Below are 23,810 nucleotides of genomic sequence, written 5' to 3'. Positions count from 1 at the left end.
CCTTGTCTTCCTCTATGCTTGACCCACACACTTCTATACATTTTAGATAATCATTAAAATAAGGAGCTGTTTCTCTGGCTGAATAGAGTTTACATCTATTCCATAATTATAGAATAGTAAAGAAAGATACTCTCCCTTCTTTGGGTAGCTAGGTGCTTGGGGTGGTGGTTGAACTTGTTACTCTGTCCCAAAAGTTCATTTTGGAGACAAACACAGGGTAGAGTTGTCAAGAAACATTTCTTTTTAAAAAAGTAATATAAGATTTTCCTTACTAGACAAAAAATATATATTATTAGTCTAGAATAATTTAAATAGTGTAACACTGAGACAATGGCCAGATGAATGAGGAAATTAGAATAAAGAATTCCATACTTCTAAGTAAAGAAAAATATGAGTTCTCCCCTGTGGCCTAGCAGTTAAGGAAGCCAGATCCTATATGGCTGACTGCAGTTCAGAGCAGGCAGCGTGAAACATGTTCTGGCCTCCCCCCAGTTCTTCATTTAAAAAAGAGCCTTCTCGGGGGCCAGCAGATGGCATTAATGGTTAAGGAGTTAGACTACCACATGGTCAATGAGGTTCGAGTCCCAGACCCAATGGCATGAAACCCACGCCAGGCATGTGTGCCCGTGTGCCCAAAATCCTGAGAAGAGAATGGAGGAGAAAGGATTACAGCATGACCATCCACCCCAGGGGGTAATTTCTCACTTCATCTCTCTTTATCTCTCTCTCTCTTTGGCAAGTGCACACTCCCTGTAGCAAAAAACTCTCAAAAATAAATAAATAATAAATAAAAAGAGCCTTCTCAGAGCCAGCAAGTGGCATGGTGGTTGCAACACTGGACTCTGACATGGCTGACCATGGTTGAAGTCCCAGACTCAGGAGCTTGAAAATCACTCTGGCCTCATGTGCATGCGTGACCAAAATCCCAGGAGGAGAATGGAGGAGAAGGGACTATGGAGTGGTCATACCCCCTGGGAGGTGATTTCTCACTTTCCCCTGTCTCTGTCTCTCTCTAGGGAGAAAAATAGAAAGCCCTTCTCTCTTCAAATGAGGAAGTACATTAAAACATAGGGTATAACTTGTTAAAAAAAAATAAAAGTTGTAATTTTATTCCCAACACAGTTCTATTTGGAACTCGCACCCATAAGACAGAACATTAGAGTTTAAAATCATGGACTGGAAATTTACTTGCCTCACTTTGTAACGCTGGGCAATGGGAGCTGTAACATGGGGTACTAGTGCGTACCCCTACGGGATGATTGGGAGATCTCAGTGATAGGATTTATATATAAACTTTGGTAAGGCCAGCAGGTAGCATGGTGGTTAAGGCACTGGATCCCACATGGCCAACTCCACTGTTTGAGTCCCCAGCCCAGCAACTTGAAAAACACACCAGGCACATATGACTGCATGCCCACATCCTGAGAGGAGAATGGAGAAGAAGGTATTGTTGCATCGCCATTTCTCCCGGGGAGTGATTTTCAACCCCCGCCCACCCAACCAGTCTGTCTCTCTCCGGCAAGCACACGTACTTTATGGCAAAAATCTAATAAAAACAGAACAAATAACAAAGCTTAGATCCTGAGACAGGCACTTACTAATTCTCTTAACAATGAATCTCTTTTAACTTCCTTAACAGAAATTATCCTTGCCAGGGAGAAGGGAGAAAAACTAAAAGAAGGGAACAGGAAGACAAAATAACTCATCTGTGATGCATTCATGATGCAGCCTCTCCTCCGTACGTCATTTCCGGCTTCCCCACCTCAGTCTGTGTGCTATGATACCGCTATGCCTTCAGTCCCTTCTTCCTGTGAATGGTGCGACCTCCGCACATGGCCGATGATGAAAGCAACTGTGACTTTTCAAAAGGTGCAGTTTCGTTTTCCCTCCGCAAAGCTCCCTCTTTTTTAGATGGTGTAACTGGAAATAAATGGGTGGGCATTCTCCTGAAGCAACCATTACCAATCCAATCCACGAAAGTATTTGATCATCTGTAACTCCATCCAGTCGCTCCATCCTGTGAAGTTGGCAATTATTTTTTCTTGTTAATATTAACATTATTGCTAGGTATGCATGAGAAGGCTGGGACTCAGAGACCAGCACCTTGCCTAAGTTTACCAGCTTGACAGAGTCAAAGTGGAACCTATGATTTTCCACCCCCAGTGCCCTTGTTCGGTCATGATGTCTCCCTTCCCTTTGGCATCAAGCAAGGCCAGCCCACCAGTGCTGGGATGTGGCAGAGGTGGCTGTCTATGTGATAAGAGAAGTGTCACAATGTCCATCAAGTCTGGTATTTCCTCCTCTTCAACCTGAAACTCTCAAGAGACTTGCACACAGCCACACCTGGTCCTGCCTCTGCTGGGTGGCTCGGCTTCCTCTCCTGGGCACAGGCAAGTGGCATCCCTCTGGCTGTACCCAGCAGTGGGCAGAAATATCTTAGCACTGTTCTTGAGCTGAGTTCTCTGTCCCAGGCCCCAGCGCCTGCAGAGAAGCTAGTCCTTGTCTTCCTCTATGCTTGACCCACACACTTCTATACATTTTAGATAATCATTAAAATAAGGAGCTGTTTCTCTGGCTGAATAGAGTTTACATCTATTCCATAATTATAGAATAGTAAAGAAAGATACTCTCCCTTCTTTGGGTAGCTAGGTGCTTGGGGTGGTGGTTGAACTTGTTACTCTGTCCCAAAAGTTCATTTTGGAGACAAACACAGGGTAGAGTTGTCAAGAAACATTTCTTTTTAAAAAAGTAATATAAGATTTTCCTTACTAGACAAAAAATATATATTATTAGTCTAGAATAATTTAAATAGTGTAACACTGAGACAATGGCCAGATGAATGAGGAAATTAGAATAAAGAATTCCATACTTCTAAGTAAAGAAAAATATGAGTTCTCCCCTGTGGCCTAGCAGTTAAGGAAGCCAGATCCTATATGGCTGACTGCAGTTCCAATCCCAGCCTTAGAGGTTTGAAAAACATGCCCCAAATTCCCAGAGGACAGGAAAATGGAGAAGAGACTCAACATAAACACACCCCATTGGGGAGTGCTCTCTCTCTCTCTCTCTCTCACTCACTCTCTCTCTTTTTTTTTCTCTCTCTCATGAGCATGCATGCATTTTCACAATTACATTTTAAAAAATAGCTTACACTAAAACATATAATTCCAATTATAATCTTAATGGCCAAAAGAATGCAGAAATTTAAAAAATGTCTTGGTTCTGGAAGCAAGAAAGATCAACCTTAAATGTCAGGCCCATAAAAGAGATTTCCACTGTCGATCAAACATAATGTAGGGGATGCAGTCAGCAGGTGGTATAGTGGTTGAGGCAATGGACTCTCATTAGGTCCACTGCAGTTTGAGTCCCAGACCTGACAGCTTGCTTTTTCACTTTCCCTCTCTTTCTCTCTGTCTCTTACTATCTCTCTCTGGCACACATGCATGCCCTGTAACAAATTTTAAAGGAATGGTAAGTAAAATTAAGTAAGTCATTCTTAAAATGGATATCTATATGTATATTGGGATGACACAGACAAGACACCAAACACTGTCCACCTGACACCTTCCAGAGATAACAAATATGGCCTCCAAGGAAATGAAAACGCCATGAACACCTGGTGTGTATAGATGGTTAGAACCAGAAGTGGTGAGAAGGCATGGACCAGATAGTCACCTGTGCAGTATGTTTTAGCTATTGTGGACCCATGGAGCTTTGCCAAGAGCTTGGGATGGAAATGGCCACCGCCCGCTGTAAGCAGGGAGGAAGGAGCTGCTCAGCAAAGCACCAAGAGGCATCCAGGCAGACAGCCAGGCAACAGCAGCGGGCAGTGGGGCCGGATGAAAAGGCAGCTTCGTGGGGAGCAAGGCTGGGGTAGGGACGTGTTTTATATGCAGTGAGAAGCAGCCATGGAGAGAGATGTGATTATTCAAGTTTGACCCTTGTCACAGAATCTTTGCCAACCCCGGAGAAGCCCCTGGGGGCAAAATCCACTGCTAAGACCATCCTGCACTTGTCTCGCTAGCCACTACCTTAGACTTAGGCCTGCAGTTTCAGTAGAAGGAAGAGTTACAGTAGTTCCCACGAGGTCAAAGCTACAAGGCCAAGGAATATGGGCCACCGAGCCACATCTTGGAAATGCCGAGAAAATCAGAATCAGGAAGACTATCTGCTGTTTATACCAAAAGCCTTCAAATGTGGCACTTGAATAGCCAATTCATTCAGTTTCAGGAGTATATCTTAAAGTGGTATTAAAGGTGTGGGGCCAGCAGGTGGTGCGTTGGTTAAGGCACTGGACTCCCACATGGCCGACCATAGTTCAAGTCCCAGACCTGGAGGCTTGCTTTCTTACTTTCCTTCTGTCTCTCTCTGGTCAAATTCAACAAATGATGATGATAATAAGTGAAGTAAAATAATTCTTAAAAAAAAGAAAGTGTAGTCAAAAATTAACTACAAAGAATACCCACTGCTGTTTTTTGGTTTTTGTTTTGTTTTTGTTTGTTTGTTTGTTTTTAGGGTCTTGTCATAGAGTGCATATATACCGGAGAGAGACAGAGAGGGAAAGTGAGAAATCATCCCCCAGGGAGATGGCCATACCACAGTCCCCTCTCCTCTATTCTCTTCAGATTTTGGACATGCATGCGCATGTGCCTGGCATGATTTTTCAAGTTGCCAGGTCTAGATTTGAATCGTTGTCAGCCACTTGGGAAGCCAGTACCCCAACCACCATGCCACCTGCTAGTCCTTTTTATTTATAATTCTATTTATTTTATTCAAGATAGAGTGTGTTCATGCTCACATGAGAGACAACTAGTAAGAGAAAGAGAGAAGAGAGAAGCACCCTCAATGGAGTGGCTTCATCACACCATGACCCCTTCTCCAGCCTTCTCCCTTATGGCGATCTTGGGTGCCCGCAGGCAGACAGTGTGTTTTCGGGCCAGGGATCTGAACCTGCAGTCAGCCATGCATGTGGCTTCCAGCACTGCAATTCAGTTTCCTACCAACTGCCCTGCCAGGCTAGACCCACTTGTGTTTTCATAACAACCTGGAAACAAACTTAATATCCAATAATGATCATGTGTTTTGATGACATACAGAATAGCTGGGAAAAAATAAAAGGAAAAGAAATACCCTGTGACCACCAAAATAATATCTTTTGAAAAATATTAAGTGACATGATAATTTACCTGTAGTATGTTGCTAATAAAAAGCATCTATGAAGAAAAATTTGCAATGTAATCCTACATGAACAGATTAGAAAAAGGACCACAACTTTATGAATCAAATACAAATTAGTTCAGAGACAGTATCTCAGTCCATTCAGGCTACTATAACAAATACCACAAACTGGTCATTTATACCCCCCCCAAAAAAAAAATATTTCTCATAGTTCTGGAAGTTGGGAAGTTCATCAAGGCACCAGCAAATTTGGAGTCTAATGAGGGCCTCTTTCCTAGTTCTTAGATGGCGATTTTTACTACTTCCTGTAACTGTGAAAGGAACAGGCATTTCTCTGGGGCCTCTTTTACAAAAGCACTAATCTCATTCATCAGGGCTCTGCCCATGACTGAATCACCTTCCCAAAGTCCAGCCTCTTAATACCATCACCTTCGGGGTTAGGATTTCAATATTTGTCTCTGGTGGGAGCACGTTCAGATCATAGCAGGTGAATACTTTTTCCTGGATATTTTTCTATGTTTTGTAAAGGTTTTGCATTGGAGTACATGTGGTTTTTACTTTCCACCCATTTTCTCTTTGCACTACTTTCAAAGAGAACAGTTCAGCTCAATCTTCCAGCTTACCAATTCACTTAGTTATATTGATTCCAATACTCCGCCTTCTATTTCAGTGTGTTTATTTTAATTAACTAAATTTTATCTTGCTCTTTATTGATTTTTCCATTTTTGATTTTTTTAAAAAAATGTACACATAACATAAAAGTTACCATAATCTTGCATCTCCAAAGATGTCGATTTGTTATTCCCACCTGGAGACACAGTCACGTCCTCCATAATCAATAACTGATCCAGTGTGGGCAGGGGAACAGCACCTCGTGGAGGTCAACCTCTTATTCAGGACCTCAACTAACAATCCTGTTAGGTTGAGTCTTTGACCCCCTCCCCCTCCTGGGGGAGGATTGTTGGCACAGTTATTCACTTGCATATCTTGGGATGTAGTTTTCCACTCCAATATCGTATTATTTTGGTGCCATAGATTACTCATATTTTTGATCCAATGAAGAATTACCTTTTTTTTTTTTTTTGAGAAAGATAATTTAGCAATGGGGCATGTACCCCTGCCAGAGACACAGAGAGAGACAGAAAGACAGAAAGTGAGAAATCACCTCCAAGGGGATGGCCACACTACAATCACTTCTCCTCTTGGGATTTTGAGCATGCACACACATGCAACTGGCATGAGTTTTAAACTGCCAGGTCTGGGACTTGAACCACAGGCCACTATGTGGGAGTCCAATGATGTAACATTATGCCATCTGCTAGTCCCGGAATTCCCTTCTTCTTTTCCAGAGAGATGGCATTTTTCTCCTCTCTCATGTCACCAACTGTTTAAAAATTTTTTTTTGTTCAAACCATTTGTGTGTTTGTGTGTGTGTGTGTGTGTGTTTGTGTATGTGTGTGTGTATTTTTCTCTTTGCATTTCTACTCATTTCATTCAGCTTCATATACGTCAAAATAGCTTAAAAAGTCTAGAGAGCTAAGAGTCTTCAGATTGGTTGATCTAACAGTGAGAGATCCCTACATACTTTTCTTTGTTATATTAGGATCTGCGGCAAGATCTATGATATTGAAAGACAAAATAATGGAATAGTCTTTACTATCGGTTGTCTAATGTGGAAGTTATTGAAGGAGAACTTGGAAAGCTATTTATTCGTTTCATGACATGTTGATAGAACTTACCAATGAAATCATCTGGGCCTGGAGTTTGGGAGTTTTATGGTGGGGTTGGGAGTTGAGACTCAATGGTATTTATTTAATAAATATAATATTATTGAGATTTTATGTTTTTTCTTGTATTCTTTTTGATAAGTTGCAGCTTTAAAGATTTTTCCACTTTATGTTAAGTGTGTTGGCACAAATTTGTTAATGTTACTCTTCTTTTTTTGAGAGAGAGATTTTTTGCCATAAGGCCCATGCGCTCATCAGAGATAGAAAGTGAAAACTCATCTCCCAGAGGGTGGCCATGCCGCAATCCTTCTCCTCCATTCTCCTTTCAGGATTTCGAACATGCACACATACACACCTGGAGTGAGTTTCAAGCCACCAGGTCCGGGACTAGAACCGTGATCTTCTACACAGGAATCCAGCAATGTAACCATTTTGCCATCTGCTGGTCCCATCTCTCTCTCTCTCTTAATTAATTTACTTCTTGGTTAGTGTCATTTAGAGATTTGCCAATTTTGTTGAACCTTGCAAAGAACCAACTTTTCTCTGATAATTTTTCTCTACTACTTATCTTTTCTATTTTGAAGATTTCTACTCTAATGTTCATTATTTATAATTTTCTTATTTCTATTTGGGGCATACTTCTTTGTTATCTTCTAAAAGGGTAGAATCATATGTGGCCAATTTTAAACCTTTCTCCTTTTCTAATATAAATATTGAAAACTCTTTGTTTTCTTCTAATCACTGTTTTAGCTGTGCCCTATAAATGATCAGTATAATGTGAGATAATTATAAGTTATGACATGTTGTGTATTCATTACTCAGTTTTAACTATTTTTAATACTCCTTGTAATTTCTTCATTGACTTATGAATTAGTCGAAAGTACATTGCCAGGCCAGGTCCATGGCACAGTGGTAACGTGCTAGTCAAGAGAAGCTGATCCCAGTGGCAGCCGTGGTTCAGCTGCTTGGCCCAGTCAGCCTGAAACATGCTGGGCTCATACACAAATACCCAAGATCCAATGAACTGGAGGGCTAGAGGAAGAGGACCCTAGTGTGACCAGACCCTATAGAAGGTGCTTTCCTCTCTCTCATGTGTGCTTGTACCCTATCATGAATTTTTAAAATGAAAAAGAAAGAAGTGTATTGCCAGATATTTTGCTTAAGTGCATAGTGCCTTTTCTGTTGTGGTTCATGATTTGGCACATGCATGTACATGAGAGAGAGAGAGAGAAAGAAGCATCCTCCACAGGGCTTGGTCACACTGCAGTCCCCTTCCTCAAGACCTCCAGTCTTGCAGTGCACACATCTGCCACATTGTAAGCCAGTTGGGCCAGGGATTCAAACCATGGTCCACATGCGGCTTCAGTACACAGTCCAGTATGCATCAACTGTGCCACAGAGGCTGAGCCAGCATACTGCTTTTGATATGAGATTAATTCCAAGTTCATCAGAGTACATACTATTTATGATTTCAGTTCTTTCACAGTTGTTGAAATTTGTTTTATGAACTATGGTATCTTGGTAAATGTACCATGTGCACTTAAAAAGAATGTTTAGTCTGCGATTGTTGGGTGTAGTGGTCTACAAATACCAATTAAATCAAGACGCTTAATATTGTTGAAATCCTCTATGTCATTAGTAATTTTTTTCAATATAGTTCTATCAAAAGTTGGGGGGAGGGGTTTAAAATCTTCTACCATGATTTTGAAATTGTCTAGTTATCCCTAATTCTATTTTTGCTTTCTGTATTTCAAGGCTTTGTTATTCGATGCATATCCATTTATAATCGACATGTTTTCAAGATAAATTCTCCCTTTTATAATTATGATATGTTCCTTCTCTATCTCTGGTAACACTCTCTGACTAAAAGTCTATTTTTATAGACTGTGTGGATGGTATATACATCTTTGTTCCATCTACTTTCAACTAACTTGAGTCTTTATATGTAAAGTGTGAAAACAACATACAACTGACTATTGCTTTTTTAAAATCTTTTCCAGTGATCTCTTAAGTGTTTTGCCACTAAAATTTAATGTAATAAATGATGTGGTAGATTTAGAGTTATCTTTTCATTACTTGTTTTTTATTCTTCTACTTTTTGTCCTTATGTTCCTTTAATTTGCCTTTTTTCAGATTATTTAAATATTTTTTAGCATTTCATTGTAATTTATTGCTTTTCTTTAGTTATACTTCTTTATGTTTTTATTTATTAGTCTCTTTAAAGATTAAAATATAATTATTAATCTTGCACAAACTACTTATTAATACTGTATCACTGCATGTGAAGTCTAGGCCCCTTATGTTACAGCTGTCATCTCTGTTACATCTATGTGTCTTTAAGATCATCATGAGACGATGTTACAGTTTTTCTCTTAGGAGATACATGAATTTTTCAAAATTAAGAATAAAGGAGAGTCAGCAGGTGGCATGTTTGTTAAGACGTCGGATTCCCACATGGCTGACCATGGTTTGTGGCTTAAAAATCATGCCAGGCACATGAGCATACATGCTCAAAATCCCAGGAGGAGAGTGAAGAAGGGATTGTGGTGTGGCCATCCACCCTGGGGGACAGGGGTGATTTCTTACTTTCTCTCTCACTACGTCTCCCTATCTCAGGCAAGTACATGCATTCTAGGACAAAAACCTAAAAAATAAAAAGGGAAAACCTTTAATATTTATCCAGGTAGTAACCATTTCTAGTCTTCATCATTCCTGAATATCCAGGTTTCTTTTGGTATCATTTTCCTTCAACCTGAAGAATTTCCATAAGCATTTCTTACATGAAGTCTCCTAGCGACAGATTATTTTATTTTTCCTTTACCTTAAATATCTTTATTTTACCTTCATTCCTGGAGGACATTTTCTATTCTGGGTTGACAATTTTGTTTTTGTTTTTAATTTTCCAGCATCGATGGTTTACAAAGAGAAGTGTGTGGTTATTGAAATCAACACCTCTTTACACCGTGTATTTTTCCCCCACCTATTTTCAAGATTTTTCTCTTCATCTTTGATTTTTAGCCACTGGACTAAATTTAAGTGTGTCTTCTGTGAATGTGTCTGATTTGGGACTTGCTGAACTTTCTGCGTCTGTAAATTTTGACCATTATTTCTCCCTCCACTCTTCTTGGTCTCTACATAATGTTAGTCTTTCTGATATTGTCACACAGGTTCCTAAGGCTCTGTTCATTTTTTTTTTCATACTCTTTTTCCCTCTTTAGTTGGATCTTTGAGTGTACTAATTCATTTCAATATTTATTCTTCTACTAAACCCACTCAATTAGTTTTCCTTTCTTTAAATTTTTTCTTAGTTTGCTATGCACATGCCAGTGAGACAAAGAGAAAGAAAGAGAGAGAAACCACCCCCCAGGGGACTGGGCATGCTGCAATCCTTTCTCCTCCATTCTCATTTTAGGATTTCGGGCACATATGCACATATTCCCACTGTGCTTTCAAGTCACCAGGTCCGGGACTTGAACCACTCAATCAGCCATTTGGGATCCAGCAGCCTTAACCACCATACCACTGACTGGTCCACAATAAATATTTTTATTTCAACGATTTTACTAAGTTCTAATATTTCCATTGCAGTCTTTTTATTTATTTTCTTTGATTTTATTTTTTTTTTATTCCTAAAGGTTTTCTTTCTTTTTACTTATTTCAAATATGCTTTCTTTTACTTTATTGATTATACTTCAAATAAGTACTTACAAGTTCTTATCTGGCAATATGAACACCTGACTTATCTCAAGATTGGAAACTATTGTCTTCTCCATTTCTAGTCCTTTGAGAGTAGAATAATGTTAGATCACATGCTGGACATTTTGACTCTTACATAGATTCTAAGTGATGTTACAATTTTCTGAAATGCACGTGTTTTTATTTTAGCAGCTGATTAATCCAGGTAGATTTAGACTTTAAGCTCTCACTTGTCTGTGTGTACAGAGGTTAATAGCTCAAGTTTAATCTTAAACCTTTGCTATGCTGCTGTCAGCCGGTTCCATGCAAACATCATGAAGGGATCAATTTGAAACGTGTGTAAGTTCAGACACAGAATTAAAGGACTTCCTCTTTCTCAAGCTCTCCTCCCTGCTTGATTTCTGCTTCACTCTCTAATGGTCAGCTATGGTTGTCCGTTCACTTTTCCCTTATTCCTCTGGCCAGAAAGATGAGCAATTTTGTTTTTTGTTTTAAACCAAAGTTTTAGCTGCTTGTGACCACCTCAGAACTACAGGTCATCCTCAGCCCTAAGCGGGAAACTTGCCCCCATGTAAGTCACTTCTCTAAGCTTGAGCTCCCCCGTACAATTTGACTGATTTTGTTGAGTATTCAGAATTCTCAAATAGTTTTTTTCCTTTTCATATTTTGTCCAGATTTACAGTTTTTAATTAGCAGGAGGGTTGACCTAAGGGATGCTTAAACCATGAACCTCTCATCCTTTCTTCTTTTTTTTTTTTAGCATTCATTTGACTTATTTCTAAGAAAATTTTTGTTATTGTTATTTTAAATTGACAAATACTGATTGTATCATATTGTTTCCATTTATCCACAAGCTAAAACACTTTGGTCTTCTTTGTGGACCAGGTCTAACAGTTTTATGAGGCTTATTTAATGAAGCATAGTCTATCAGACAAAATTAATTAAAAGAAATTTTAACAACATTGGTTTCTCCCAAAGAAGGCTGATGAGGATCTAATTCAAAACTGATAGTTAAATTTTTTTTGAATTGTGCTTTTCCATTACTCTTTCAGTTTATCTTAAGGCAGATCTGCTCTGAACCCTCATTCTGAAATACAAAATAAACTTGAAAATCAACTTATGTGGTTTGTTCACTCTTCTCTTCCCCCCATTATTTTGATTTTCTCTTCATAAAAGCATATTTTGCTCTTTCTAATCTTCCTCTCTGCAAATTTCTGTTCTGAGCAACTTAAACACAAGAAACAAAATGGTAAATTTGGATTTTTTCTGAGAAAACAGAATATATTTGAGATGAAGGCTGAGTGTCCATGGACAGAAAATATCTGGGGGAGAAAGGGAAGGGAAGGAGAAAATGCAGATACTACAACCATAATTCTATATTATTTCATGTTTACTATTAATATGTTTTTGACATATGACATATTTATGCTATGAATACATATATTTGTTATATATATTATATATGTATTTGTTACATATATATTTATTTGTGCTATCGAGTATGCTTTGAACAATTTTATGATGTTTTAATTTTTATAAGCAAAGCATAACTCCAATAGTCCTTCTCTGAATTACCTAAAGGTTTCCAGGTTCTTACAGTACTACTTTGTATTGATGATGTTGCGTATACCAGACGGTCCATTAAGCAACATGTGTACAATTTTTATTAAATTTTATAGCAACACCTCAAACTAGATATTGTGCCCATTGACAGATAAGGAAGAAAACTGACCCAGAGAGGTTAAGCAACCTGTCTAGGATTACATACCTATTAGGAAGGTAGAGATGGGATTTGAACCTCGAACATATGGCTTCCCTTTGTCTCTCCTTTTGAAATTACGGGCTGACAATTAGGCAGGACTTAATGATAGTCATCCCGCCGTGTAGTAGGGAGAGAGGGAGTGTGGTGCTGTGGAAGAACATTCACTTCAAAGAGGAGACTGGTGCGTCACTCCTCAGCTTCTCTCGGCCTTCTTTCTCCACATCTGTCAATACCATAGAAATGAAAATGGACTTCCTAGACATTTTCAGAACTGTTCCAGAAATAAAATGAGAAGAGCTAAGACAGTATGATGAAAATATAAGAGACTGTGATCATGTTTAGCCCAACTCACAATTTCCCACTTCTTCTAAGTTTTACAGTTACGACTTCAACAGAGAAGGACTCAGGAACAACTGGCTAACCAGGGCATAATACCACGTGAGTACCTATCTCTTCTCTTTCCTGATTGACTGCCATGCAGGAACTACCAAGTGCCTCAGAGGTCTTTAGTCTAGGCCAATGTAGTAATCTCCCAAGAGCCCCATAGAATCGATGTCAGCAGAAATCCTAGAGTTTGGGGTGCTTTGCCCCTACTGCTACTCACTAATCAGGGGTTTCTTTAAAAATATAAGCTGTGCCTCAAATTCCAATGTAGGGGCTGTTCTTAAGCAAACTTAATTCACAATGGGCACCCTCCCCCCTTCTCCTCCTTTACAATTGGATATAATCACCTTTCTTTCAAAAGCATCAATCACCAATCTTCTCACCTTCTTGCTTTCAGTTCTGTTTAGGGTACATGAGTTCCCAGTTCATTGAATGTTGCCCTGTGCTTCCTTTCTGGAAGACTGAGTAACACCACCATTCTAGCGTAACGGTATAATATCGAATTATGTAATCCGGGGTTGTGGGGAGAAGGAGTAACCTATCTTTCAGAAGATACACTTGGGAAATTTCTTACTGATTTGGCAATTAGAGCTAACTCCTGACTCCCTACAGACATAGGGAAAAGGGTTCCTTAGGTGACTAAAGTCACAGTTGAAGCTGCTCTAGGTCATACCTTCTAATTCCTCCCCACCAGAATTTAAAAATCCTTCATGACTGGCAGAACTCTGGGTCCCTGTATAATAATGTCATGACAGTGACTTCAGGGTGTAGTATCCTCCTAACAAATTGTCTTGTGGTTAGTAATACTGGCGTTTTATGACCCATGGTCTAAAAATGTGAAGTACAGTATGTGCTTCAGAGCCAGAAAAGAACTAAGAATTTTTCAGGCCTTTTTTGTTGTAATTTAAAGTATCTCTGTTGGCTAAACCTGACCGACAGTAAATACCAGGTAACCTCATAATGGAGCAACTTTTTTAAAGGTTGGCTGAGCACAAAAGAAACAGCTCACCCTGCAGTCTCAAGGCCATTTAACGAATATTCACAAGTATAAGGAGGAACCAAAGAAAGGACTTTACTTAGGGCCTGTTTCATCTTAGCCCTCTCAGGAAGGTGCTAAAGACCGAAACAAAAGCTCTGCAGACATCAGGGCAGGTCAACACAGTTCCACGAGAAGCTCCTCACTGATGTTTCTATGTCCTTAATTCTGGAAAGGCAAGTGGAATAGACCCAGGACCTTTCAGTCAACCCAAATTGCCTACAACTGATTTAAAATTTGACTTGTGTATTTAAACACTCTGGTCAGCTGGCATTTGGATAAGAACAAACGTTTTTTTGAGGTTTACGGGGTTAAAAATCTCTGAGAATCAGTAAAAACACCCAATCGAGATGGGAATTAATTCTGATATATTTTTAAATAACACCTTTCATGTAAGTTGTGTAAATCAAAAGTCCATTTGTGTAGTAGGATACCATGGAGATATGACAGTTGGTTCTCCCAATTTTCCAGTTTCAAAGAGTGCAGATATTTAAAATAACGCTGCTTCACAGAAATTTGCATCCGTAGTCCATTCTATCGTTAAGACAATTTGGGGGGAGGTGGTGGAGAAATGTCTTTAGAATAATTAAATTTATTTATTTGCAATTCAGCAAAATGATAAAGGTTTTTCTTTTATCTTCAGCCATTTCCTCGCAACCAGGTTTTCCAAGGACATAAATTCAGTTGTGGAGACGGGTGCACATCATGCCAGGTGCATGCTGCAGCCATGCTTGGGAAGGCCTTTTCTATGTAGCTCTTTGCAAAAGTTAGACCCAGGACGGATCTCCCCACCTGCCTCTTCAACTCACCAGATTAGACATGCAATCCACATGCAGTGCAGAGCTTGGTGTTTACTCAGACACCTAAGGGTACGAGTGTAAACACAAACATTGAGAGAAAGAAAGAGGAGCTGGGAGTCTTGGGGTCTTTTCAGTTCAATCTAATTCAACAAAATTCATCATAAACTAGACTATGTACCCGGTCCTGTGCCAGGCATCACAGGCGTGGCAACAATGAGCAAGATGGTGTTCAGAAGAGAGTCCAGATACTAGGGGCAAAGGGGATAAGAAGCACATATAAGGACAATCCAGTGTGGACCCCACTCACTTCCACACAGGAACTTTCTCATTTCTTTACTGTGTTCTTCGAATTTTTTTGAAACGGGAGAAAAGGAATGATAATAGAAGGGACAATAGCTCTCAAAGGTCATTTAATTGAGTGATTTTCTATTATTTAATAATTTATATTATTTCATTGTTAGAGATAGGAGGGTGGGTCTTCAGAAAGTTCATTATGGGGAACCAGTAGGTGGTTAAGCAGCTTGACTCCCACGTGGCCAACTGCAGTTCAAACCCTGGATGGACCCAGTGGCTTAAAAATCACACTGGGCACATGTGCATCCATGCCCCACATCCCAGAGGAGAAAAGAGAGGGGATTGTGGAGTGGCCATCCCTGCTGAGGGGTGATTTCTCACTTTCCCTTTTTCTGTCTCTCTTTTTCAGTCTCTCTCCTCCAAGCATATATACCTTAGAGCAAAAATATTTTTTTAAAAAAAAGTTCAGTATGAAAAAAATATGCATAGATTTTTAGAGTTTTTTGGGCACTAAAATAAACTTGTACTTTAATTTCACTATTCCACAAACTTTTTGAAGACCCACTGTGTGTGTGTGTGTGTGTGTGTGTGTGTGTGTGTGTGTTTTACACATACGTGCATATATATATACATATATATGTGTATGTGTATGTGTGTACAAGTATCATCTTCTTGACTTTTAGTCAAGAAAAGAGTTCTGAAGACTTCTTAAAAAAATTCTTAGACAGTAGAAAAATGATTCTTGGGGCAAAAAGTGTGGGCTTAAGTCAAATCCTAAGATTACTTTCACATTTTATTATCAGCTGTGAATTTCACATTGTTAAGATGGCTTGAAATTTTAGCTAAGTGTCTTCTTGGAGTTAATGTAAAAATATTACTGTAAGGACTTGTGTGTGTGCGTGTGTGTGTGTGTGTGTGAGAGAGAGAGAGAGAGAGACCTCTGTCCCATTTCCTGGGTCTCTCCTGGTTTACAGAAGCCCTCTGGAAATACTGGTTCTGTTTAGAATAGAGATTAGAAACCCCTGACCTGGTCCCATCCCCATTTGTCTTTAATATTCATGAAACTGAGGATGGGGAAGCCAAAAAGTGTTTTCAGATGTCCCAAAGCCAGATCCTGTATTATTGCATTTTCTTCCATTACGATGTAATTATTCATGAATTCTCCCTTTCTCCGTATAATTCGAGATACTTACAAACCTTCCTCAAATTTTAGACCTTGTCATGAATTGCCTAAATTTTAAGCTGGCCAAATGAATTAATTGTCCTTGGGTTGTTATCAGATGGTCCATAGACCATCCTTTGGCTGAATTCATTTTGGGTTTTACATTAGGCTAAATATCCAGACTTATGTCTACTGCAAAAAAAGAAAAAAAAAAAAATATATATATATAGCCTTCTCCTATTGTGGCAATGGTCAGGCCAGAACCTATGTCTCCTGATCCCTGACCAGGACCCTTTTTCTCAAATGTTCAAAAGGAATCACTTGACCTTTAAAAGTATGTACTTAAGTTTCTATCGTAATGCATTTTGTGCCCAAAATATTCCACTAGAATCCAGGAAATTAAAAATAATTATTATGTGTGAAAATGCCAAGGATAAACCAATGGCTTTAGGGAAATGGCCACAGGTTCTTCTTCATAATCCATGCCTCACCATGACCAACACTGAGTGAAAAATTCCGCTGACTCAGCTACATGTGATGATTAAATTATAAGATTTTCCCCTATTGATGTTGCTGAGCTGAATCATGAGTAACTTTTATTTGACTATTAAAACAACTCCAAATGGATTCACTTTTCTTTTTTCCCTCTTTCTGAGCATGCATCTGCAAGATTTAGAATTATTGCTAAGTAACAAATAGCCCACAGCAACCAGCAACAAATTCTTTTTTATAGTCTTCTTTAATCACTTCTCTTAAGCATTTATTTTGTTCTTATTTGTACTTATTATGAGTTTATTATATTTCCCTCCAATCTTTTCAATGAATTTAAAAGTATCATCTTCTTGACTTTTAGTCAAGAAAAGAAGAGTTCTGAAGACTTCTTAAAAAATTCTTAGACAGTGGAAAAATGATTCTTGGGGCAAAATGTGTGGGCTCAAGTCATATCCTAAGATTACTTTCACATTTTATTATCAGCTGTGAATTTCACATTTTTAAGATGGCTTGAAATCTTAGCTAAGTGTCTTCTTGGAGTTAATGTAGAAATATTACTGTAAGGACTTATTGTTTGAACTTCTCTCCAAAATCCCACCTCTGAGTCTCAATATAAAGATTGCTAGTAATCTATTTCAGCACCATCAACTAGGATTTAAAGGAAATGGCTTAACTACTCTTCTTTTGGGGGTTCGAAGTGGCAAGAGTAATTTTTAAAATAAGTTTTAAGTTTATTATTTATTTTTTCCATGAGTAAAAAAGACAGAAATAAAGAATGAGACAGAGAAACATCACCCTCAACATAGTCTAGATGCCACAACCCACCCCGAGCCTTGACCAGCCCTGAATCTTGGGCACATGAGTACCAAACATGCTCAAGAAGGTCTCCACGCATTAACCCACAAAATTCCTATGTGGATTGGCCTCAAAGATCACTGTTACCAGCATGTGTAAGAAGGACCTGCAAGAGGACCCTTTCATGGCTTTAGGATAGAGTCAACCTCCTGCTCTCATACACCTATGGGGCTTGGATTTGTTTATTTCTCCTGTATATTTTCTCCCCAGCAAACCTTCTCCCTGGAGATCACTCTCCTGGATGAAATCTTAACACTGTTTTATTCCAACCACTTCAGAAGCCTAGCATAAAGGGACAATCAGCCCTATGAATTATACTCTCTAAAATGATTGGAGATCAATCCAGTAAATATTTCTTAACCACTTGCTCTGATGGAGGCTCTGGGAACCACACACCGAGAAGTCAGGCACAATTTATTTTTCAAAGTGCTAGAAAGAGCCCCAAATGACCCCATGTAGGTGCCCCCATTAACAATGGTGGACATGAGAGTGGCTGTTGGGAGGATTGATGGGAAGAAATTCCCTTTTCCCTCCATCTCCCTCTGCTATTAAATCAAGTTAGCAGTTGTTAAATTAGTGGTTCCGGTGGGGCTGAACCAAGGGGAGAGAGAAAAAAACATTAAGTTTATTCTCTTGGGATACAGAAGATGAGATTAAAGAATTGAAATGCCTTTTAGAGAACCTGGGGCTGAGAGAGGTTACTACTTGTCCAGTCGACGAAAATGCACCACTGGCCAGGGTGAAATGTCTGGGCAGCTTGCTCCATGATCTGATCAATGTCAATGCATTTAAAGATACAATGAGCTCTCTGTGAATGGTGCTGCCTTTATTTTTTTTGCAGACTAATCCAAGTCACATCAGCCACATACTTACTGCAAAGCCTTGGTAAATCCTTGAATTCTGTGATACTTCTGAATAGCAAGAAGAATGGCCGGGGCAGCTCCTGCACCCACAACACAGGCAGCTTCACCATAGTCTTGAGAAGTTGACGGGACACAGTCTCTCTTCCTTTCCTCCGTGCATTCGTTTGGCTTTTCTCCGAGGCACCCTACCACACATGGATGGCTGTCTGGGCAGCACACTGCACAAGGGGCTTAATCTGTCTGCCTCTTCCCTTCTTTCTAACATCTCGAAATCAGAGATAGAAAAAGGTGCCCTGGATGTTCAAGTCTGGCCCATCTGGGTCAACAATCCTAACTTCCTGCTTTGCCCCTGTCTCTCATTCAATTTTCCAGTTCCCTGTTCCTTAGAAATGAGAAAACCTACTAGGATAGGCACGCTTTCAATGTCTTTGTACCCTTCTTCCAAGAAATTCCAAGGTATCAAGTCAATTTTTGCATCTGCCAACTGTGTAAGCCAGGTCTTAAATAGTTCCAAACTCCATTGGGAAAATGCGCTGTTTGGACACCCAAGACTATCATTTCAGTACTGAAAAAGCAATGTATGACTTACCTGAAAGGAGAACATAACGTCCAGGATGTCGTCACTTACACATTGCACGTCACCTGTCTGCCCAGAAAAGTGTTCATGATTTAGTCTGTCCTATAAAGCAAGGCACAGAGAAGACACACATTACTAAACCCACTTTATAAGTGGGAAACTGAGAGCACAGAAGATGCCCAGATTTGTTCAAATTATATCAAAAATAGAGACAAAGCTAGGAAGTTCCCAAATTCATAGTCTCCCAGGATCTCCTTAATTATGCCCACCCCAGGACCAGCAGTTGGCGTAATGGTATGTCGCTGGACTCCCATGTAGTTGACTGCGGTTCGAGTCCCGGACCCAGTGGCTTAAACTCACACCAGGTGCGTGTGTGTGCGTGCCCAAGATCCTGAGAGGAGAATGGGGGAGAGGGGATTGCGGCATGGCCACTCCCCCCGAGGAGTGATTTCTCGCTTTCTGTCTCTCTGTCTGTCTCTGTCTTTCTGGCAAACACAAGCACCCTATAGCAAAAACCTCTCAAAAAAAAAAAAATTATGCCTATCCCTGCCATAGATCTTATGTTCAAATAGTTTTATTTCCCCCCACCAAAAAAAAAATCCTAAATACATTATTAATTCATATATCTATTTTTCATTCATTAATGGCATATAAATTTACCAGCTAGTTTTTGTTGTTGTTGTTGTTGTTGTTTTTTAGTTTATTTCTTCTATGAGAGGGACAGTGAAAGGCATTCCCAACAGTGCCTTCATGCCACAATCCACCCCCATACCCAGCTAGCTGGGACCACAGACACACACATGCACTCCTAACAGGTAACATCCCAGGATGCAAACCTGGGACTTTTCCATATGGGTCCATCATCAGAGAGCGTTTTGTTACCACTGTACCTCCACTCCTGCCCCTTGGCCAGTGATAATCCTAACAGAAACAGATTTCTGTGACTCTAGACAGCAGCAATGAAGAATGAGTTTTACTTGCCTAAGCCTTCCTCTCGGCAAACATACCCTTTTCCTTCATCTTTATGAAATCAGTCCTGTCAATTGCTCCTTTTTAGAACTCTTAGGTTCTAGCGCACTGTAGATAGGGACCCACCATTCTTATAAATGCCAAAGCAGAGGTTGTCAAACTTGAGCACCCGAATGCCTGGAGGATACGGGCCCAGGGACCACATTTTGAGAACCACTGCTCTAGCTGCTGCTCCAGATCTCTGGCTCTTCCATTCCGTCTCTGGTCTCTATTCTTCCTATCAGTGAGGCTGCCTTCTCGCCAAGCCTGGTTGTAAATGGTCCCAGCAGAGATGTCAAGCCCTGCAACAGGCATGGTCCTTGCCTCTGTGCCAGGGCTGCTTCCCAACCCCAGGTGCTCTACCCTGTTCTGAAGAGCCAGGCCACTTGTCTTAACGGAGCTCTCTGTGGCCCGACAGGCTCTGTTCTCCTTTGGGACCCTGGTGGATGCCCGAGGTTAGAGCGGTAAGCAGGGGCTGCAGGAGGCCTGTTCTTATCTCACCATCTTTTTCGGAGCTCTTCGTAAGCAAATATTTATATGCTCAGCTAAGCCAGATTGGCCCAAACTGTGAGGACAGAAATAAGAATAGCCCACAACCAAACTCCAAGGCGAGAACAAGAATTCCCTCCTGAGGAACTATTAATCTTCCTCCAGGGAGAACAACGAGACGTGTGACTGACTGAATTTACAACCATATTTTAATTCGAAATCACATGGATTTATTTTTTTAATTTAGAAATCCAAATTCCTTTTCGATCTTAAATGTCAATGTCCTTTAAATACAAAATGTTGTCATATGATATTCCCAGGCCTGGCAGCAAAAGTGATCCTTTATGAATTTTCCAAAAAGTCAACAGGGGGTTGAAGGGCCTTCGTGCCTCTTGCTGGTCCTCAGGGGAGGTGGCTAAAACCCACATTTTCTGGAGTCACAGAAAAGGCGAACCTCAACCCCAGGGTAGTTTTCCATGGTATGACCTCAAGTCAAAGCCCCTTATAACATCTCTTAAGCCCTGAGGAAAAAAGTATGCTATAAAATGCAGTGTGTAGACCTCTTTGGCTGTTTTCCTAAGTCCCTTGTTGTATGGGCGTGGCTACTCCCACTCTATGGTAGAAAATTCCAGAAGACCTTTGTGCTCCCGGTCTCAGAGAAATGGACTGTGTGAATCATCTCACAGGGGAGTAGTTAACACCAAGAAGTGATGAATTGTAGCTCTACGAAGCTAAGATACAGGAAATGCAGTGTTTGCTGGAATAATTCATAAGCTCCACTAATCAGAATTGAAGAGCCTTAGGGACAAGGGAACCAGATAAATCCCTCCAAAGTCCCAAGCTGAGTTAAAACCAATTGTGTTTGGAATGTACAAGATATCTCAAAATATAGTCATACTGTTCTCACTGGGCAGCTTCTTGAGGAAAAGGATATATTATTCTTCTAACCACTTAATCAGGCCACACAAAGATCAATCCCTTTTCTGCATTATGTAAGTAATTAAGCCACACCAACATATAATACCTACTAAATGACTACCAGGTACAGACCTATTAGGATGAACCGTACATACTCAACAAGGGCCTGCTGGACTTCGGGCAGACCGTGTAAACTGGTTACCCGAAGAAATAGGAGCTGCTTTTCAGAGCACTTGCACCTGGGATCAAATATGCAGGAAAACGAAAGACTTCTTGTCAACCATGGCGCCCAGATTCACAGCAAAGAAAATACAGGCGCGAACGTATAGTCGTACCTTTACTTCTCAGAATCATTGAGTAGAGAAAATTGGGGGTAAAAAAAAAATCTAAAATGGCAAGTTTTGCAAAGAAGCCCATTTTAAGAATGAAAAGCAGCAATCAAAGAGACACTAAAACAATCAGACAATTAGTGCTCCAGATCAGTGGGAAATGTGATATTCAAGCAACATATCCATTTGTTTTTTTCCAGTAAGATGGCTTCCTTTTACTCTCTTGTCAAAGTGAAAAGAGTGGCTGTCAGCTGATTGCTGAAGGCAGCCGGCTAAGCCTACTCCACTCCTTCTTTTGGCCAGTATTGTTCATGTTGGGGGGAAGCAGGGATTTAGAGAGGGTGTATCTTATTAACCTCCCAAGCAACATCCTGCAAAGAGGATAACGTGGTTGATCACTAACATGGTGGCCACCATGACTACAGCCACATCTGCAAGAGCCAGCTTGTCCTGCTGGAAACTGTGCTCAGACTTAGCAAGGTCATAAGGGCCAAATCAGGCGCGCACACACACAGATAGCCCCAAGTGCTGATCTGGCCGGAAGCCCAGTTTTTTCACTGGCTAAAGTTTAGAGCAGTTCACTGCTTATCGCTTAAGAATGAAACCTGTAATGTAAGAAATATCGGAACTCTGGATCATGTGATTTATCAACTTGTCCAGACTTAAAGGGGGGAAATACCAGTGCTGTTCTGGGACCTCTGGTCACCCTCATCATTTATAGAAAGGGATTGTTTGTGGCTCCTCATTGAGATTATTGCAGGGGACCAGAAAAGCAACAAAAATGTAGAATTTTCTTGAAGGTTGTTCTTCATTGCTCAGGCGAGAATATCTACCAGCTCATCATGAAGAGGTGCTGGAAACAGCATGAGGACGATGTAGTGGGGAGAGTAGAGCGGCTGGTGTTCTCCAGTCTGGTTGTCATAGCTGCTGTGTTTATCTGACCAACAGACAGTAGTGTCTGCCTCTACTGGTTGTTAATATTTTGACTATCACACCTTGAAAAGGGGGAGGGAGGGATTCAGAGGACCTAGTGCCAGCTATGACCCTGAGTAAGTTCCTCTACCTCTGTGGACCTCAGTTTCCCCATTCTGTTTAGGGTTGCAGTTAGACGTCCCCGTCTGCAAGGTTCCCTTCAGCTCTCCAAGTCTGATTCTCTTCTTCCCACTTAATACTTTCAGTTGCATGTTCCTAATTGATTAGTCTCATACTTGATCCAAAATATAGTCCCTTTCTATGATGCGCCTCCTGCCCCAGCACACACCCAGGCCACAATCATCCACCAGCCTTCTGAACTCAAGGCAGAGCAAAGGCCACGAGGCTGTCAGGTGTCACCTAAGTACACCCCCTCCCTCAAACCAGGGCCCTACTCCTGTCCCCAGTTTCCCACCCTCCCTCTCTTTCCTCTGAAGCTTGGAATGTCCTGCTGCCACCATTCTCTACCTGCTGCACATTCTGCCCCTGTTTCTCCTGTTTGAGGCCCCAGTTCTACTTTTCTTTGTCTCCTGTGGCTTCAGGGCAGCTGGCGTGCTCCAGGCCTTTCCTCCTCCTTTGCTTGTGGCCTAATAAAGGCGATCACCCACAGACTGCGCCGAGCTCATCAAGCACACGAGCAAATGCAGCGAAGCTGACCAACGCCCGTAACCAGCCTCTGCTCATGTCTTTGTCTTTCTGTTTCAGCACTGAAAAGCCCAACTGAATTCCATGAGCAAAGAAAAAATTTGGATAGTGACAAGGTAATTTTTGCACACTGCCTTTCCTAGACTTAGACTATAGGTCCTAGAGCTCTGAAAGATAATCCATGGCAAAGGCATGAAGAATGTTTACAACAAATTCAAGGTGCTCATTCTTTGCCCCCCACACTGTAAGGAATCTTGCTCCTGTTAGCTGATAACTATGGAAATGGGATATTCGCTTTGAAATTGTTATATTTTAGCTTAAAAATCGAAGTCCCCAATCTTTCCGATGTTGGGAAAAATCACAGCAAGGATGCACTTGAGGTCAAAAAAGACTTGAAAGGGAACCAGCAGTTAGCGTAATGGCTATGTCGCTGGACTCCCACGTAGTCGACTGCAGTTCGCGTCCTGGACCCGGTGACTTAAAACTCACTCCAGGCGCGTATGCATGTGTGCCCAAGAACCCGAGAGGAGAATGGAGGAGAAGGGATTGCGGCGTGACCATCCCCCCTGGGGGGTGATTTCTTGCTTTCTGTCTCCATGTCTCTCTCTGTCTGTCTGGCGAGTGCA

The 23,810-nt window shown here is 40.7% G+C and overlaps 1 protein-coding gene across 5 annotated transcripts in view; it reads left to right on the top strand.

Annotated features, from left to right (window-relative positions):
* Window positions 1-23,810, top strand: part of MYOCD (myocardin) — a 134,840-nt gene that overhangs the window by 38,074 nt on the left and 72,956 nt on the right. The window contains exons 1-3 of one of the 5 annotated variants that reach the window (XM_006156500.1): window positions 1,576-1,869; window positions 12,741-12,798; window positions 23,245-23,300. In XM_006156500.1, the coding sequence (XP_006156562.1) occupies window positions 1,720-1,869; window positions 12,741-12,798; window positions 23,245-23,300 (264 nt within the window). In that variant the 5' untranslated portion in view covers window positions 1,576-1,719. Of the gene's footprint in view, window positions 1-1,575; window positions 1,870-12,732; window positions 12,799-18,224; window positions 18,269-23,244; window positions 23,301-23,810 lie in introns of those variants that run through there. The other 4 variants (XM_006156503.2, XM_027774947.1, XM_006156501.1 and 1 more) reach the window with 4 other exon arrangements.

Source organism: Tupaia chinensis, unplaced genomic scaffold (assembly GCF_000334495.1).
Source record: "Tupaia chinensis unplaced genomic scaffold, TupChi_1.0 Scaffold000495_1, whole genome shotgun sequence".
NCBI classification, from domain to species: Eukaryota; Metazoa; Chordata; class Mammalia; order Scandentia; family Tupaiidae; genus Tupaia; species Tupaia belangeri.
This window is presented reverse-complemented; position numbering and strand designations above follow the sequence as displayed.